Here is a 20,484-nt window from a genome sequence, read left to right on the forward strand (position 1 = left end):
AAATGTGAGGAATGAAGTTTAGTGACTGGAGGGTTGCAGAGAAGTCTTTGGAAGCTGGACTTTCTCTAGGATCGTCGGGCCAATAATTAAAGTCCCCTAGTAGGACAACTGACGAGTTGTTTACTGCCAAGGTGGCCAGGATGTCTTGTAGTAGGGGAACAAACTGAGGCATAGGCAGAGGGGGCCGATAGACAAGGACGAAAGTGAGGGGGTCAATAAGATTAGTGGACCGGGCGACCAGTAAATCCACGTTGGATATTGGAGGATGATCGAGAAGCTGAAATCTCAGCGTGGATCGAATAATCATTGCCACGCCGCCACCCGCTTTTCCGGCCGGGCGGTCCATGCGGAGGGCATAATGTGTATCCGGAAGAATAGCTAGGAGGTCAGGAAGTGAATCTGTCGAAAACCAGGTTTCCGTGAGGAAAAGAAGATCGGGGCAATCTGAGGATAAAAGGTTAAAGAGTTCAATTTGGTGCTTGACTGCCGACCGGGTGTTAAGCAGAAGAGCGGAGGCAGCGGAGAATGACGGTTTGGAGGGAGGGGCTGCCTGATAAGCCGCCGGGGAGGAAGTGGGAGGGAGGGAAGGGGGGGGTAGGCAAGGATGAAAAGGCACAAGAACACCAAGTGAATCAAGGCGTAAAGCCAACGAAGGAGGGAGGGGAGTAGGAGCCATAAGTGCGGATAATTGTGCAGAGGTGTACGACACAAGTTGAGCAGGGTAAGTGGCCCCTGGTCCCGGCCGGTCGCGGACGGGCGCAGACGGGCTTGCCTTAGGCGCGCCTTTGGCGCGCAAACGGCGTGCCCGCTGCGCGTACGGGGAAAAGCACATGGTTTATAGGACCGTTAAAGGCGTGGCCAGGAAGAGTGGGCGTGGCTAGGGGGAGCGGCTCGCTGGAGGCGGCGAGCGAGGGATCCTGGGGCCGCTGCAGCGTCTGCCTGGGCTGCGCGGGAACTGTGAGTTAAGGGAGAGGTCCCTGAATGCAGGGTGAGTTAAGATAAAAAGCGCGAGGCGAGCGCTGTTTCAGAGCAAGTATTTTAAAAAAAGATTCAGGGCTCCTAAAGTAGCTCCCGCGGAAGGCAGGGGAGAAATCCAACTAGTGAGCTCGTATTCAGCTCCTCTTTTTGAGCCCAGAGTGGGCGTGGCCAGGAAGAGTGGGCGTGGCTAGGCAGGGTGAGCTAAGATAAAAAGCGCGAGGCGAGCGCTGTTTCAGAGCAAGTATTATAAAAAAGATTCAGGGCTCCTAAAGTAGCTCCCGCGGAAGGCAGGGGAGAAATCCAACTAGTGAGCTCGTATTCAGCTCCTCTAGGAAACTTTACAGGACTAAAATGCCTGGTTATAACTGGGCATTGTATTAAATCATTTATGCCATAGGTGTGCTAAATTAAGAATAATGTGCTACTGTACCAAGAGAGCAGTTGAGGGAAGTTGGGGAGAGTTCTTATACTTTTTGCTGGAAATTATATGAAATGGAGATGTTCAGTGTGCACTGTGAAATGCAATACAAATTGCATGAAAAAAATCCTTTAAAGCAGAGGTATTCAAACCTTTTTGTTCTAAGTCACTTTGAGCAAAAAGTAAACAAGTCAGACCCTCCCTACCAAAACTTTACGGTAAGGATAGACACACAGGAGAATAAAGGCATGTTATACTAAGGTCTATGTGTGGTGTAGTCATTGGTGAGTACCCAGGCTGGAGAAAACGCAAAACCCTCCTCCTGGCTGTTTCCCTCTAGACCGACCACATTACTGTCTCCCCCTAACTATCCTTACCGTAAAGTTTTGGTAGGGAGGGTCTGACTTGTTTACTTTTTGCTCAAAGTGACTTAGAACAAAAAGGTTTGAATACCTCTGCTTTAAAGGATTTTTTTCATGCAATTTGTATTGCATTTCACAGTGCACACTGAACATCTCCATTTCATATAATTTCAAGCAAAAAGTATAAGAACTCTCCCCAACTTCCCTCAACTGCTCTCTTGGTACAGTAGCACATTATTCTTAATTTAGCACACCTATGGCATAAATGATTTAATACAATGCCCAGTTATAACCAGGCATTTTAGTCCTGTAAAGTTTCCTAGTTAAGATTTCCCTCCGAGGCTACTCGCCAGGCGCGCCCACCAAGTTCCTGGGTCAGCCCTGTTACAACCACTTCACACTGTCTTTCATCAAGGGATGTATTACATATAGCGTTTTTGGGGGGTGAGATATACTTGATGAATATAATTGTACTGTATTAGCTTGAATCTTGCATTGGTAGACACAGTCTGCGTCCTATGCACTTTCCCTAGTATGCCGCTGTAAGGGGGACAGACAAAGCGCCATCCCATCTTGCCTGGACCTTGAGCATGGTTGCAGGCCTATACACCCGTAATTTTATATATATATTGTTAGAAGCGGCTGTCTCTAGTTGGCAGAGGTATACACTTCTGACAAATAGGGACACACCTTTTCTAGTCAGGGCAAGGGGATCACACACTTAGATAACCCCTGCTCACCCCCTTGGTAGCTTGGCAAAGCAGACAGGCTTATCTCAGAGGCAGTGCGTTAAGCATTTATGACCACATACAGTAATAAAGTGAATACACTACAAATGGACACGACACAGTAGTATTATAAAAATAAGGATTTTTATATAAGGCTTAGCACAAGACCAAATAACGACAAAAATATACCACAATCTTAATAAATACTCTTGGAAGGAAAAATAATAGTTCAAGCGTAGTTTCTTCTTAGCACAAAGTCTTTAGTATCAAAAGCAACTCTTCTTCTCTAAAACACAGTTCTTGGCAACAATGTAACCCACACGGGAGTCACACGACGTCGAGGCAAAGTTAGTCCAAAGGTTCGGCGTCGACCGCGAGGAGCGCTACGTCGAGCCCGGAGTCGCACAGACCCCCACAACACAGTACCTTGGCAAAGTGAAGCACTCGATGATCAGCGGCGTCGAGATGTCCGGCGTCGCGTCTTCGGCGTCGATCGGGCCTCGGAGTCGGGGCGATCTGCAGCGGCGTCGACCGAAGTCAGGCAGGAGCAGCGCTCATGAGGTGAAGCAGGATACGGCGATGTCGATGTTGCAAGAGTGAGCAGCGCTCACGGCGTCGAGAGGGCTCGAAGTCGATGCGATCAGCAGCGGTGCAGACACGAGGCACTTGGAGCTGGAGCCGAACTCACTACTCACTGGCGTTGTTGCTGGCGTCGATCGGGCCCGGCGGCCGGCGTCGAGGAAGCGGGACACTGGAGCCGTTACTCACGATGTCGAGCTGGATTCGGCGGCGTCCGTCGGCGTCGAGATTGCTGGATTCTTTCAGAGGTGCTGGATTCACAAATTCCAGCAAACAGCACTTTAAGCAGATGAAGTCCTTTAGCCCTGTGACTTCAACAGGAGACTGGCACTCTTCCAGCCCTTGGAGATTTTCTTAGCAAAGATTGAGAGTACACACACAGTTCCTCTCTCCTGGTTCCTTGGCAAAAATAAAGAAGCAATGCAGGATTCCCCCAACAAACAGCACTCTGGCAGAAGGGGTAGGCAGTCCTTAGATCAGCAGGCTTCTTGTCCTTGATTCAGGTTTCCTTGTCAGAAGTGATCTAAATTCTTGGTTCAGGGGTCCTTCTCTTATACCCCTTTTTGGCTTTGATCCCTTTGTCCATGCAGGGGAATTTCCCCCCATCTTGGGTTTGTTGTGGGTGTTGCCAGGCCGAAGCACCTGGCCTATTCACTGTGCAGGGCAGAGTATTCAGCCGCCCAGCAGGAGCGGAGCCAGCATTGTCACTGGCAGGGGCAGGGCCATCAGTTGCCCGGCAGGAGGTGGGCCAGGAAAGTCCCAGGCAGGCACAGAGTCATCAGTCGCCTGGCAGGGGGGCGGAGCCATCATTGTATCAGGCAGGGCAGGCTATCAGGAGCTACTCTTCCCCTACTCTCAATGCAAATGCCCCACTCACCCCACACTGACTCATTCAGACCTCTGGAGCCACCCAGCTCCTGTCACACGCACACCAGAACCAGCAGAGACCGGTAGACAGTTAGACAAGAAAATAGCTACTTTCTAAAAGTGCTATTTTCAAACACAGAGTCCAAAAACCATCCACACAAACGGATGCGTTATTAAACCCTGAGTTCAGGGATACCAAACTCGACATTGCACCATGCTCCCCGAGCCCGCTAGGATTATAGCATTAATAATCCTGGCAGCCCATTCTAACTGATGGAGAGCAGGTTACCTTACAATAGTGAAAAACGAATATGGCTGTAATTCACTATTAGGACATGCCAACCTTGTCAGGCTTGTCCTACCTTATGCTTACAATGCACCCTGCCCTTGGGCCTACCATAGGGGTGACTAACATGAAGTTAAGGGAAGGTTTAGGGACTGGCAAGTAGGTGTACTTGCACAGTCTGCGTGACAGTACCAGACTGCACGTGGTCTAGCAATGGTAGACCTTCAGACATACTTTTACTAGGCCGCTCTTGTGGGTGGCACAACACGTGCTGCAGGCCCACTAGCAGCATTTGTATTTACAAGTCCTGGCACTCCTGGTGCACTCTACTAGGGACTGACAGTAAACCAAATAGGCCAAACATGGAATTCAATCAATACAGCAATTTCACATAGGGAGCACTTGCACAGTGGCACTGATCAGCAGTGGCACAGTGCCCAAAGCATTTACCAGCAAAAACATCGTAAACAGAGGAGGCAAACAGAAAAAATGGAGGAGAGACTCATGCCAATGATGCCAGGTCTAACATATATATATATATATATATATATATATATATATATATATATATATATATATATATATATATATATATATATATATATATTTTTTTTTTTTATTTTTTTTTTTTTATTACTAGCCTACCCCCCCTGAGTTCAACAGCAGCTTGAGTATTTGACTGCGACAACTCCACTCCTGCTTTAAAGGTATGTGTTTAGAACCTTACAATTTTTTTCCCTCAATCTGTCCTTCCTTTTTGAAAGGCAGCCAATATGATTTTATATGGATAGTTATAAATATGTATCACTGGGTGCTAAATAATGGTTATTACCATAATTACACAGATAGATCCACCTTACATTCTTACATGGAAAGCAAAGACCTACACTTCTTAACCCCTTGTGTGCTTATGACTGAACAGTTCCATCTTGCGCCACAGGGCCCGTGTGCAGAGGACAGAACCATTCCGTCCTCTGCACACGACCACCAAATCCCTCTGCGATAAGCAGCAGAGGGATTTCAATTTATGTTGTTCAGCTTTTGGAGCTGGGGAAGAGCACTTGAGGCATTTTGTTTTCCAGTGTAATGATGATCGGCTCGCATGGTGTGCCGATGTCATTACACTGAAAGTTAATGTGAAATGAGCTGATCGTCTCATTTAACTTTCGCTGCCTACGTGCTCATTGGGCAATCCCTGCTCCCCGAGCAGGTGTGGCTTGCGTGAATGCCCAAACATTTTCTTACCCAGAATCCCCTGCAAATCTCAAAATTAGCTATTCGAAAAAATCAAAATGTTCTCACATTTCTGTGTTGGATCACTGCGCCAGCACAAATTTCCTCCATGCCACGTTCCCCTCGGTCTTCCAAATGAAATGATTCCTCCCTTGTATGGGTGGGCCAAGGGCCTGTGACTGGAAAGGGCCAAAAACGTAAAGATTGAGGGGATAGCACAGCGAGCTCTAAGTGCTATTTTTTTGTATATACTTTTTTAGGCTGACTCTGCATTGGACACCCACACAAATGAGGTATCGTATTTATTGGGAGACCAAGGGGAATGCTGGGTGGTAGGAAGTTTGTGCCAGCGTAGTGATCCCAGACAGAAATGTAAGGAAAAAGTGATTTATTTAATTTGAGCTAAATTTGAGGTTTGCAAGGGATTCTGGGTAGGAAAACATTGGGGGATCCATGCAGGGCACACCTCTCTGGACTCCCCCGGTATCTAGTTTTCAGAAATGTCTGGATTTGGTAGGGTTCCCTAGATGGACGCCGAGCCCGGGACCAAAAATGCAGGTGCCCCAGGCAAAACCAGGTTGTTTTGTAATAGATAATTCTGATGTCTCCACAAAACATTTTGGGCCCTTTCCTGTCGCGGGTGCTTGGCCCACCCACAGAAGCGAGGTAGCATTTTTTTCGGAATACTTGGGGGAATGCCGGGTGGTAGGAAATTTATGTCAGCCCGGTGATCCCACAACTTTCCCACACAGAAAGGTAGGACATTTTTTTTTTTCCAGATAAAGTTGAGGTTTGCAGGGGATTCTGGGTAGTAAAACGGTGGGAGATCCATGTAAGCCACATCTCTCTGGACTCCCCTAGGTGTCTAGTTTTCAGAAATGTCTGGTCTTGTTACTTTTCCCTAGATGTCTGCCGATCCTGGGACCAAAAACCCAGGTGAGTCCCTTGCAAAACCATGTCTTTTTTGTGATTAATAATTTGAAGTATCCACATACCATTTTTATCGGGACCCTTGGGGAAATGCTGGGTGGGTGGAAGTTTGTGGCTCTCTGCAGATTCCAGAACTTTCCATCTCAGAAATGTGAGGAAAATGTATGTGTTTTTTTTTTACAAAGTTTGAGGTTTGCAAGGGATTCCGGGTAACAGAAACTAGTGAGAGCCACACAAGTCACCCCATCCTGGGTTCCCCTGGGTGCCTAGTTTGCAAAAATGTACAGGTTTGCTAGGATTTCCTAGGTGCCGGCTAAGCTAGGGTCCAAATTCCACAGCTAGGCACATTGCGAAATAAGGGCCTGTATTACTGGAATAATGTATTGTGTCCATATTGTGTTTACGGCTGGTTCCTGTTACGGGCACTAGGCCTACCCGCACAAGTGAGGTACCATTGTTATTGGGAGACTCAAGGAATGCTGGGTGGGTGGAAGTATGTGGCTCTCTGCAGATTCCAGAGCTTTCCATCACAGAAATGTGAGGAAAATGTTTTTTTTTGACAAACTTTGAGGTTTGCAAGGGGTTTCAGGTATCAGAACCCAGTGAGAGCCACACAAGTCACCCCATCATGCGTACCCCTGGGTGCCTAGTTTTTAAAAATGTCCAGATTTGCTAGGCTTTCCTAAGTGCTGGCTGAGCTAGGGTCCAAATTCCACAGCGAGGCACATTGCGAAAGAAGGGTCAGTTTTTACTGGAAAAATTTGATGTGTCCACATTGTGTGTTTCGGGGCCCTTTCCGGTCACGGGCACCAGGCCTACCCACACAAGTGAGGTATCATTTTTATTGGGAGACTTAGGAAAACACAGAATAGTAGAGCAAGTGTTATTACCAATTGACTTTCTATGCATTTCTGCCTCCCAAATGTAAGAGAATGTGTAAAAAAGAAGGAATTTTGAAAAAGGCCCTCTAGTTCACATGCTAATATGGGTACCCACATATTTGGAGATGTGTAAATAACCATTGCTTCTAAACTCCATATTTTGTTCCCATTTCGGAGATATATAAGTTTCCTTGATACCTATTTTTCACTCTTTATATTTTACCAAATGAATTGCTGTATATCCAGTACACAATGAAAAACTATTGCAAGACGTAGCTCAGTTATTGGATCTGGGTACCTCAGGCTCTGGGTGAACCTATAATGCCTATATATGCCCCCAACCAGAAAGGTCCAGTGGACAAACACTATGTTGCTTTTAAAAATCTGCCATACTTAAAAGAAGTTACAGGTGCAAAAATGGGCACAAATGGCTGTTATTTTTAACTCAATTTAAATATTTTTTTATTTCAACTGTTAGTTTCTATTGAAAAACCTTGAAGGATCTACACAAATGACCCCTTGCTGAATTCATATTTGTTTACTTTTCAGAAATGTATAGGTTTCTGGGATCCATTATTGGTTTTACACCCATTTCTACAACTAACTGGAAGGAGTTTGAAAGCATAAAAAAAATAGTAAAAATAGGCTATGTCCCAGTAAAATGCCAGAACTGTGAAGAAAATGTTGGTATGACAAAAGTCTGCCAGTTCCTGAAAGCTGGGAAGATGGTGATTGTAGCACCGCAAACTCTTTGTTGATAACATTTGCAGGGGAAAAACCAGACGCTTTCTTCTGCCGCACGTTTTCCCCCTTCCCCATTCCCCACAAACAAATGTTGCTGTATTTTGGCTAATTTCTCAGTCCCTCCAGGGGAATTCACAAACCCTTGGTGCCTTTAGAATCCTCGGGATGTCAAGAACAGGACACAAATTTGGCATGGATACTTTATGTGGATTAAAAGTTACAGGGGCCTAAGTGTGAACTAACCAAAACAGGCAAAAAAAAAGCTGAGCGCGGGGGGGTTTAGGGGGGGCATGGGGGGTGATAGCAGTGATGGAGTTAAACAGACTGAAAGTGGCAAAAAATGCTTTCAAATCTTAGTTTGTCTCTTGACACCTTGTAATGCGATAGGCGTACACGTTTTGCATTAAGAGGTTGAGTGTCAACTGTTATCTACATAAAATTGGTCCAAGCTTTTTTATACAAAGGGAGGGGCTAATTGGCCTTTGAGTGTGTCTAATCACGCAGGAAAGGAAAGTTGAGGGAGTTCATCCTGAGACCTCACTGGTTTTGCAGGATGCATCCTTGTGTTTGCATAATACACGTTGTAAGCGCATAGTGCACCGGGACACATAAGATTCAGGACACAAAGTTTTGCTGATCTCAGATCCAGTTTAATAATCAGTCACATTACAGATCTGGCTGGATCCATTTTTATTTATCACAAGCGGTACCACCTTTCCGAGAGAATAATACTGGTCATTAGTTCAAGTTTTAAGATTCTGGAAAGGCCCGGACATGATACTTAAATAGGGCTTTATACGAGCTTGTCCATATTTATTTGTATGGTCTTTTCTGTCTTTGTTTACTTTATGGGTTAGATATCATTATTACAGCTGGAAGGTCAAAATTACTATCCCAATTCCAGAACTAGAATATTTGGGTTAAGAGCAACATTCCTCCAAATAATCCAGGAGGCTTATTTGTTATTACAACTCCAGTCCTGGAATATTTTTGGGGAAAGTTATAAATTCCCCAGGAATTCTTAGAAAGGGTTGAAAAATAGTAATTTTGCATGGCACAAAGTACTACCCTGAGGGTGCTGTTCAGGGCAAAACAATAGAAACACCCTAACACCCAGACATGCCTTATGTCATTCTACAGAGCCAGTGACTCTTATTGATCCTAATGTACATGCAAAAGGCGACCGAATAAATGGAATCCGCATTTTGATTTTCTAAGACATTGTCTGCATGCCATAGAAGCACGTTTTTATTTGCAATAAATATTTCGATTGATTAGATTTGTAAGTTCTTCTGGCAACAGCAGCAGGTGACAACATTTGATAAAACCCTATTCAAAGATGGCCGCCGAGCAGACCTTTTGCTTGCGGTGAAAGCGCAAACCGATCAAGCAGGTATTTTAGTACTTCTGCTTTTAACTTCTGGCAGCACCCTTTCCATAGTGGCTGTATATTGCTATCTCACGTCGAACAATAAATCATAAAGGAAAAAAAGATGCGAATCCAATTAAAATACAAATATGATATACTACAAGTCCCGACAGGCTGTATTCCGCGACGGCGATTCGAGCAAGCGTAGGGGCGTACCAGTCACCTCATACCAAGATGGCGAATTCCCGCCCCCTTTCCTTTAGGTTTGCTCACCGACGCCGTACTCTTTCTTAAGCAAGATGGCGCCGCCCAGGAAACTCCACCGTGCAAGTGAAGGCAAAGTGGATACCGCTGCCGTGCAATTCCCTGCCCCAGCTGGCTACACAGGTAACACAGTGTGATGTTGCTTACTTACAACATTACACACTGTTGGTCGGAGATAAGTGAGAGGGTTGGTGGTGATCTCTAGAAGGGGCGGGTAGGGGGTCCGAGAGTGAATTCCAACCATGTCTGTGTTCCAAAATATACAAATGAGCTACAAAACGTGCTTCCCATTTTCATTGTGTGATGAGCTAAAAAAAAAGCAACTAATCGAATACTTGCTGTTTGGTCACTGGGTAACTTACTGCTGCTGATGCATGATATTATAGTCCTAGGTCAAAAATTGCTGTCATATGGTCTATGTACATAGTCGCTTCTAAATTACAGTCCTGCAGAGAGCTTCTTTGGGTTCATATCTGGCCCAGTTTTTTGTTTTGATGTACCCTGCTGAGTGTGACCATCCATTCCATGCCTCACTCATCTGTCAGACGGGTCAATAGAAGAAAAGAGTGATTCTCGCCAAAGGCGGGTTGGTTGACAAGTATGATGCCTTATGATGTCATGTTTCTGTTTCGGGTAATATTTCCTTGTGCCCTGCAATGCTACAAATTCGTATGCCAGAAGAGTATCCGTTCATGACGCTTGTATTGATAACACGTTTCCCCATCATATGATGACATTCATGTGTTCTATTGAAACACGAGTTCCATGTGCTATATGATGCATACTTCACTGTGCCGCATAACACATTTACCTGTGTGTTATGAGCATTCATTTTTAGGTCTCGTGACCTATCAATGCGCATGCGCATTGAGAGAAGCGAGACTATAGGGCTTTAAACAAAGCTTACCTAACTGTGGCGATTTGCTGCTGTGCCCGTGGCTTTTAGGTCAATGCGCAAGCGCATTGACCTAAAATGCGCGTGCACATCACCAAATCGCCGTCCGTTCCCTCAGCCGCATTCCTCCCACACCTTTTGAAGTGAAGTGAAGCTTCACTTCAAAGGCCCCGGCTGCTTCACGCAGGGCCCTGGATGCTTTTTGAAATGGGATTTCTCTGTCGTCAAGATGCGCATTGTCTGCTTCAGCCACCTTACACCTGCTGCCAGGGTGGTGTACTGGAGCTCGAAGCCATCTCCTCTGCGTTCGGCCCCGTTCTGATTACCTCTGAGTCCTCCACATCACCTGTTCTTTCACTTTCGCTTTCTCGTTATATGCCCATATACATCTCCCATCACACTCACCCTCACTCACCCTCACTCACCCTCGCTCACCCTCACCTTCACTCACCCTCACCTTCACTCACCCTCACCCTCACCCACCCTCACCCACCCTCACCCTCACCCACCCTCAACCCCTCACCCTCACTCACCCTCACCCTCACTCACCCTCACCCTCACTCACCCTCAACCCCTCACCCACCCTCATTCACCCTCACCCTCACTCACCCTCACCCTCACCCACCCTCATTCACCCTCACCCTCATTCACCCTCAACCCCTCACCCTCAACCCCTCACCCTCAACCCCTCACCCTCAACCCCTCACCCTCAACCCCTCACCCCCTCACCCCCTCACCCTCACTCACCCTCATTCACCCTCACCCACCCTCACCCACCCTCATTCACCCTCACCCTCACTCACCCTCACTCACCCTCACTCACCCTCACTCACCCTCAACCCCTCACCCTCACTCACCCTCACTCACCCTCACTCACCCTCACTCACCCTCATTCACCCTCACCCACCCTCATTCACCCTCACCCACCCTCACCCACCCTCATTCACCCTCACCCTCACTCACCCTCACTCACCCTCACTCACCCTCACTCACCCTCACTCACCCTCACTCACCCTCACTCACCCTCACTCACCCTCAACCACTCACCCTCAACCACTCACCCTCAACCACTCACCCTCAACCACTCACTCACCCTCACTCACCCTCACTCACCCTCACTCACCCTCACTCACCCTCACTCACCCTCACCCACCCTCACCCACCCTCACCCACCCTCACCCACCCTCACTCACCCTCACTCACCCTCACTCACCCTCACCCACCCTCACTCACCCTCACCCACCCTCACTCACCCTCACCCACCCTCACTCACCCTCAAACCCTCACCCTCACTCACCCTCAAACCCTCACCCTCACTCACCCTCACTCACCCTCACTCACCCTCACCCTCACTCACCCTCAACCCCTCACCCTCACTCACCCTCAACCCCTCACCCTCACTCACCCTCAACCCCTCACCCTCAACCCCTCACTCACCCTCACTCTCACTCACCCCCCCTCACCCTCGCCCTCACTCACCCTCACCCTCACTCACCCTCAACCCCTCACCCTCACTCACCCTCACCCTCCCTCAACCCCTCACCCTCACTCACCCTCACTCACCCTCAACCCCTCACTCACCCTCAACCCCTCACTCACCCTCACCCTCACTCACCCTCACCCTCACTCACCCTCACCCTCACTCACCCTCACTCACCCTCACCCTCACTCACCCTCACCCTCACTCACCCTCAACCCCTCACCCTCACTCACCCTCAACCCCTCACCCTCACTCACCCTCAACCCCTCACCCTCACTCACCCTCACCCTCACTCACCCTCAACCCCTCCCCCACCCTCAACCCCTCCCCCTCACTCACCCTCACTCACCCTCACTCACCCTCACCCACCCTCACCCACCCTCACCCACCCTCACCCACCCTCACCCACCCTCACCCACCCTCACTCACCCTCACTCACCCTCACCCTCACTCACCCTCAACCCCTCACCCTCACTCACCCTCACCCTCAACCCCTCACCCTCACTCACCCTCAACCCCTCACCCTCACTCACCCTCAACCCCTCACCCTCACTCACCCTCAACCCTTCACTCACCCTCACTCACCCTCACTCACCCTCAACCCCTCACCCTCACCCTCACTCACCCTCACCCTCACCCACCCTCAACCCCTCACCCTCAACCCCTCACTCACCCTCAACCCCTCACCCTCACTCACCCTCACTCACCCTCAACCCCTCACCCTCCCTCAACCCCTCACCCTCACTCAACCCCTCACCCAACCCCTCACCCTCACTCAACCCCTCACCCTCACTCACCCTCAACCCCTCACTCACCCTCAACCCCTCACCCACCCTCAACCCCTCAACCCCTCACCCTCAACCCCTCCCCCTCACTCACCCTCAACCCCTCAACCCCTCACCCTTAACCCCTCACCCTCACTCACCCTCAACCCCTCACCCTCACTCACCCTCACAACACATATTGTGTTACAATAGGTGTCACATTTGCGAAAGATAAAACTATTGGCATTGTAAATAACAAAGCTATTAATTTCGCTATTTTCAAAACAAGCACATAAATAAAGTGTCCTTTACAATACCAATAGCTCAAACTTTCCTAATGCGAGACCTATTGCATTGCTGTGCTTCTCTCCCCTGCTGCACTCTCCTGCTCTCTAGAGATGTGGCCTAACGACCAGAGCTGCCATCTAAGTCACGTAAATACAAAACATGTTGCATTCCAAATGCTATAGGTGTCACATTCGCGAAAGTTATAGCTATTGGCATTGTAAATGACAAAGCCATCAATTTAGCAATTTTAAAAACCAACAAATAAATAAAATATGTCATTTACAAGACCAATAACTCCAACTTTTCTAATGCGAGACCTATTGCATTTCCAATGCTTGTTAAGATGCAGTGACAGTCTCTGTGAGTCACTTAAGTGTCACTCGAAGTGTCACATGTGGCTATGGAATGTCACCTATAGGCACATTGAAACGTTGGAAATGTCACACATGTAATTTGAAAACTTGGCAGCTGTGCCCATTAGAGGTATGACCACTGTGGCCCTCAGGTAGGGGAAAATGGTATTGGGAGCTGCGGTGCTTCCTCCTGGTGGATTGAGGAGGTGCGCCGATTTGTTCTGGATTTATTGAGCCGACCTGCTGGATTAGAGGGGGAGGCCTAGACTGGTGGTTGGCCACATTTGAACTGGCACCGTATCCTGCCACAATGGCCGTGGAGGGACTGCAGAGAGGTCAAGGAATACACCAGGTGGTTGTGAACATAAGACAGCAGTGCGGGTCATCTGGAACATCGGGCTTCCTTCCCACCGCCAATCATAGTCGGAGGCCCGCTCCTCATTGTGAAGCCAGTTGAGACCAATGTCTGTGTATGTGCTATTTTAGGGCACGTTCAGGGAGCCAGGTTGCTCCATAGGGGATTATGAGATGCAGGATTGACATTCCTGGAACTCCAGTATTGGCTCATAAGAGGAGGAAGAAGAAATATTTTTTTGCTTAAAATGCTACAGAAAAGGCTACAGAAGCAAAGGTGAAAGCGAAATATCACTAGAAGATCCTGGCCTGCTGAGAAAACACTTCACGGAGATTGATTACTGCATTTCATCAAATCTTGAGCAGACTTCCAGTCAAATAGAAGCTGCTTGTTAAGTGGAAGGGGGGAAAGTTGGAAGCCTAACTAGTCTAGGGGTTTAAGTGGAGACCGTGTCATCGGCTGTATTCAGAATCTGGAGGGGAGCAATGGAGCTTGTCTTAGCGGAAATGGCAGTGGTTAGGCTGTGTGCTATTGCAGGACTAGTGCACCTGGAACAAAGCTACACAATTGTGGACATTATGTGACAGTGACTTACAAGAACTGAGACTACATTGGTTAGGTATGACTCCCAGGTTTGTGATTTCAAATACAAATGTTAAAACCAAAGTGAAGGGAAACGTTTGGTAACCTCTTTGAGGTGGGATCACTTTTTGGGGTCCTCACATCTCTCAGGAGTTTGTATATACACAGCAAACCTCTGAATAGAGCTGTGCGTAAAGCTCAGTTTTATTTCTTCCCTCCAGGTGTGATACTTGGCCTGTGTAGTGATGTGCTGGTACTTTGTCCTTTATGTTTAAGGAATGGGGATGATATAGTGGCATGGCATTTCTGTTGTTCTGTGTGTAAGGAGTAGGAGTAATTAGGGATGTATTTGTGATGCATTGGCCGATTGAGCATGCTGTAGTAAAATGTTCATTGTGGAGCAGTGATAATGTGATAATAAATTAAATGTTTGTGCGCTGGGTGAAATATGGTGGTTAAGTAGATCTGGAAAAAATAAGTGTGCCCCCCAGAAGCAAAAAGACCACGGCTGTAATCTAAGGGCCTAACTTGAAATAAAGAGCATACCTCCTACCTGAGTGGCTCCAGACTCGCGTGCGGAACCCCCTGTCCACTAACTACAACATTGTGGCAATTAGTTATTAGAAAAATGTGTGCGGAGGTGGACTTTGGGAGAAATTAGGAGCTGTTCCCTAGAGAGATGATGGCCTGCATGGGGTGTCAGCATGCACTCCTGGGCAGATTGAGCCCAGTGTGGAGCATGGGCTTATGGTATTTCATTTGTATTGCTGCATGTGGTGCCGGCTTTTAGGAGGGCATTGTCTGTCAGTTTATTGTGTATGTGAAGTAAGGTGCAAATGTCCAGGAGTCATAAAATATGGCCTAGAGTTAGCGTGTGGCACCATTAAACTGTGGATACAAGGCGCTATTAAGTTCCACTCTGTGTGTGAAATTGAATACCTGTCTGGAATCCATATCTTCCCATGTAGTACGTGGACCATTGTGAACGCCATAGGACATGAGTTGGTATCTATGGATCAGAACTATGCACACAAATGTGGCAGAACATCCGTATGGTGCCACTAATGGGGGTCAGATCTTTACTGGTCTACACTCATTCCTGCCCTTTTACGGTCTTTCAGTGGAGCATATTGGTTTGTGGAGGGAGACTGTGCTGGACTTGCGCCTTGTACATAATAGGAAGTAAAGAAGGATTACTGGCAAAGCGACACATTGCTGCAGAGGGGTAGTAAGGAAAATCGAGGCACATGATTCTCCTCTTCAACTTTTAAATAGGACAGCTAGTGGTTCTTAAGCCACTGTCAAGCGGGGTAAAGGTGGGACTGTATGTGCAGAAGATTACTATGAACAAGATATATTCTGCATCAGAACAATATATGTACTCAGAAAATGAGTTAGTGAGATTTCTTTTGACGTGGATTTCTTTTGGGGCGGCAAATGGACAATGTAAACTGTATTGAAGGAGGTATTTGCAGAATAGTTCTGTCTTTGTACTTTAGAAGAACTACATGTGTTAAGAATTGGAAATAGATAACGTAATTCCTAAAAAGATTTGGGATTGTTTTTGTGGACGTGTTGGTGATTTTCTGTATTTACTTGTAACATGAAGTGTTTCTATCATTCTGTTTTGCATGTCAGGATAGGAAGAACGAACCCTCTCATTGGTTGTGTTTTGCATACAATCTAGGTGTACATGGTTGATTCAACACTCTTTTGGGTATTTGTGCGAGTCTGGTCGGCATGTTGGTAAAGTAGAATCTGGTACCCTGATGCATGGTGGTTTGGTAATATATACTGGATGTGTGTGAACTTCTGCACAGTTGTGAGGAATAGGAGTACCGTTTCAAAAAAGTATATACCGAGCTAGTGTTTTGGTAAGTGCAGTACTCTAGTCTAGTGTTGCCACGTTGGAGAAGAAGAGTGCCCTGCTAAAAGGCATTAAACTTAATGATTGTTTAGGAAAGTGTACTAAACTGGTTTATGGTGATGTGAAAAAGGGAAAGAAGAGTACCCTGTCGTAAGAGGTAGCCTTTCTGTACAGTTGGAAGGAGGATGTAGCCCTAGTCAATAGGCTGTGACCTAAGGGTCTAACATGAAATAAAGAATATAGTTCCTGCTTGAGTGGCGCCAGACTTCGTGTGAAGACCCTACATTCCTACTATAAAAGCCTCCTTTTGAGGGAGACCTCAACCTGAACACCAAATATTTTAATCTCACTCGCAGTAAATGGGACTTAAGGTCACTGCAAAAAAAGCCAAAACGTTCAGGGCTCTCTGTAACCCAGAGTGGGGGCAAGAGAACTCTCAATGCTGAGAATAACAATTGGTAAGCTCATAGTAAAAGTTACCTTGACTAAAATAGTCATACTTGGTCGCCTACCATACTAATGCTGCAGTATGATTACAGTACCCAAGATGGTGGTCTCAAGATACCTGAATAACAGCCCGCTTGAGAGATCCTCTAGTTGCAACTACCTGGGCTTGTGGTTTTAGGCGAGTGGTGGCCATACATGCCATCTGTCAATGATTTCCAATAAAGCTGCCCTCCCTGGCATATACAATGAGAAATACATCATTTGGTTAGTCCATCTGCCAGTCCAGTTCTTACTGTGGTAAGATCAGAGTTCTTGCCTTCATTAAATGACAACATATTATCTCATCCAGGTCAATTTGCCTCCTGGCTGGATATGGTGCAATGTTAGCCATATGGAGTCCATTTTGGCTTATTTTCTGTTATGGTCCATGCTCTGGTTTGTTTGGAAGTTCAACCTTTTTGTGACAAACATGAATCCTAGAAGCTTGTATTAATTCACACAAACAGTAACAAGCATTCCCCAGTTGTATTCCTCCTTCCCAACTTCTCCAACCTGCCTTCCAACATTCCACTACCATCTCACACCTCGTTTAGGGCAGACATGTAAAAATAAAAAGAATATAGAAAAAACAAATCATGAAAGTGTTGTAATTGGATGTTAGTATCTTCATACAAGAGTCTCGAGCCTTTCAGGTAAGAGTTAAGTTGTCCACTTCATGTTGGGTGCTTAGGTTACAACCATTGCCTGATAATCTCATGTTATGACTCCATTCTCCCTCCATTTTATAATCCGCAAACAGACACTTGCATTCCATGCATTCTCACATCATCCATACAGAACAGTCTTTAGCATGGATACTCGCATACATTTTTCCATGGGCCCAAACGTATGGTGTTTGGTGTGACCAAGGGCCACATTGAATGCCAGCAGGGTGGGCGAGTATTTGCAAAGTGGGACGTAGACGAAGTAAAGCATGTACATGGTCTGGACAGTGAGTCATTGAGTTATTTTGCAGGTTTCATTCCGGAGTGCCCTCTAATTACACCCCCAGTCTCCAGAAGATTCATAGATCAGACAGTTCTAGGTTACGCTATATCTGAGTTGCTAATCCTGTACGGCACCCTGTTTGCTATTACTACCTTTGGTAAGTCCGGTATACCAAGAAAGAAACTTGATTATTGAATCGAAATAGAATCTTAAGCTCCACAACCTCCTTATGCCTTTACTCTCTTTTATACAAACATTAGTAGTGCTTAGAGGCAGGCTGTGTTAAACGAGTGCTATAAAAGAAATCCTTGATCAAGACTCTACAAAATGGTGTGATGTTCACTAAGGTGGGGCAGTCACAAACTATCTACCTCCACCTCCATACATGGGACAATAAAAACTTTTTAGCCATGGCACTAGCAGACTTGATACTTCATGCTGGTTTTACTACTTTGCCAAAATATACTGGTTGTGAACTCTATATTTAAGATATGGGCAGATTCCATAGCACAGTAGTCTATCGTTGGTGAGTGTTGTCCCTCAGACTTAGTACCAGAACTACTGACACCCCAAAGGTTGTGGAAAGAGCTAAATGAAAACTATGGAACCAGAAAGCATGTTTTTTTTAAATCTCTGCCTTCCCTTGTGACATATTGTGCGCTCCTGGGTAATCACTTTCTGGGCATAATGTACTGCTCCTTTTTTTTTTTTTTAATTACATTTTTTTTTTATTGGGAATTAGAAAAAATGACATCAAACTGAGCAGTGGTAGCAAGTATGTGATAAGAAAACAGGACTATAACCCAACAATCACTTCATTGGGAAGGAGCATACCTAGTCACATAGTCCAGTCAGTCCACTCATTATTTCTATCCTTGTTTTCCTTTTTTTCAGTTAATCTCTTGGGTGATATATACATATTGGAGACTTCTTCGGCACCAGTGCTCAGGTGCTGAGGACAGCTACAGCACGTCCTGGCACTAGAGGCAGGAAATCCATCTTGTGCGAGCCCCAGAGGATTTTCCTTTAATTGAGCCTCGGAGCTGGGGAAGAGCTTTCCCACCAACCAAAGTTTTTGCTTTGAAATAATGATTGGTGGTCATTTCAGAGAAAATGAACTGTTAGGCTTATTTCACTTTCACTGCATCACCACTTTTACTGCGTTGCGGTTCAGGGCATATCTCCGCCCGAGCACTGATACATACGGGAGAGGTATTGTTGGAAAGTGGATAATCCCTCTTTCCCTAGTGGATCCCTGCTTTAGGGATCACCGAAGGAGGGTGATTCCCAAGAGGGATCCACCAGGAACTATTTTTTTTTTGAGTGAGCTGCTCCCTCCCAGTGGAATAGTCCCCCCCCCCCCCCCTCCAAACTCTTCCCCCAACAGGGTAGATTGGAGGTTGTTAGATGAAAAAGGCCCCTAGACACCAGGGATTTAAGTTTGTTTTTGCTTTTTGTGTAAAATGATTGTGGGCAGTACTCCCAGGCATTGGACCTATCCCCTACCCCTCCCCAAATAACCCCAGCAGTCATTCTGCACCCCTTCGGTGGCAAATAGGTATTTTCATCCAAGCCCAGTGGACCAACAGGTAATGTATAAAGAGTGGGGCATGACCTCTCTGGCAAAGGGCTAGTTCTCCCCCTGCCCAAAAGCTTTTCTGCCCCAGGGAGAGACTGAAAGCCCATTAAACGCCTTCAATTGTTCTTTTGTGCAAAATGGGTGGGGACGGCCCTCTCGGGCATTGGGCCTAGCCCCCCCCCCCATTCCCCCCTACCCCCACCCCACCCCCTCGTCCCGTTCGGGGATCTTTTCCTCCCATCTGCCTTTCCGGCGGATGGCAGAAAGCCCACTTGACCACCAGACAGTGTCTCCCTTCAGAATGGTGCTTCACTGGACACCACTGATGGATGCCTGAAAGCCACGTTAAACCAGACTAGAAAATCTTGTGAACTTTTCATTGGCACCCTAAACAATGAAATTTGGGTCAGACCCACTTTCTCTTTTATAAGGAAGGAAGAAGATGAATTTTGTGCTGGGGCCGACTCCAATCCATTAAGTTCCCAGCCTGTATGTTATATGTATATTTTGTATATCCATGGGAATCTCTGCACTTTGATCAACTAGGATTAAATGAACAGCGTTAAGACTCCACTTACACACGATCTCTCCCCCCCCCTCCCCCCCCCCCCCACCACCACACACACAAAAAAAATTGAGAATGTGTAAAGCGCCTAAAGAGGATGACATTGACCATTGGTCTAAATGTTAAAAAATCCCACAGTTAATGCATAAACACCATAAATATGTGTTGCTGGAATGAGACATCAGGGCCAAGGGCAGTATCTTCTTTAGTTACTTTCCATGAACTGCTGAGTGCCCCCAGGACACCAAGACAAGCCCACAGAGTAACTAAGGGCCTCAGAGGGTGGTGTTGGGGGCGGGATATGACCCAGCCTTGTGGTTTCTTTGCTTCTCTTTCCCCTCTGTATTGCCACTTCTGTTATTTTTTCCAGCTCTCCCTGTGAAGTTTTCAGAAACCTCCTACTCGCAGCACTACTTGTATATCAAGGAGCACAAAGTACGTCAGGACCTAGACCCTACACGTCCGCAGGACCGGACTCTTTTCATCACCAACGTTCCCCCGTACTGCACACAGGTGAGAGAGTGACCACACATCAAATGGGCATATAATGTACCTTATTTTCTCATAAAAATAAATAGCTGCTGTTGCTGAATGACAAATTCAAGACATCGGATTTCTGCCCAAAATGCAGATCCTGCTGACAAATAACTTGTGATCTTTCCATGCGTCACAATTGATATGTT

The 20,484-nt window shown here is 46.6% G+C and overlaps 1 protein-coding gene across 1 annotated transcript in view; it reads left to right on the forward strand.

Annotated features, from left to right (window-relative positions):
• The first annotated feature begins 9,608 nt into the window (after positions 1-9,608).
• RRP7A (ribosomal RNA processing 7 homolog A) overlaps positions 9,609-20,484 on the forward strand; it is a 57,767-nt gene continuing 46,891 nt past the window's right edge. Inside the window, exons 1-2 of the mRNA XM_078640368.1 lie at positions 9,609-9,762; positions 20,172-20,314. Coding sequence (XP_078496494.1) covers positions 9,675-9,762; positions 20,172-20,314 — 231 coding nt within the window. The 5' untranslated portion in view covers positions 9,609-9,674. The remainder of the gene's footprint in view (positions 9,763-20,171; positions 20,315-20,484) is intronic.

The sequence above is a fragment of the Lissotriton helveticus genome, chromosome 1_1, assembly GCF_964261635.1.
Source record: "Lissotriton helveticus chromosome 1_1, aLisHel1.1, whole genome shotgun sequence".
In the NCBI taxonomy this organism is placed as follows: domain Eukaryota; kingdom Metazoa; phylum Chordata; class Amphibia; order Caudata; family Salamandridae; genus Lissotriton; species Lissotriton helveticus.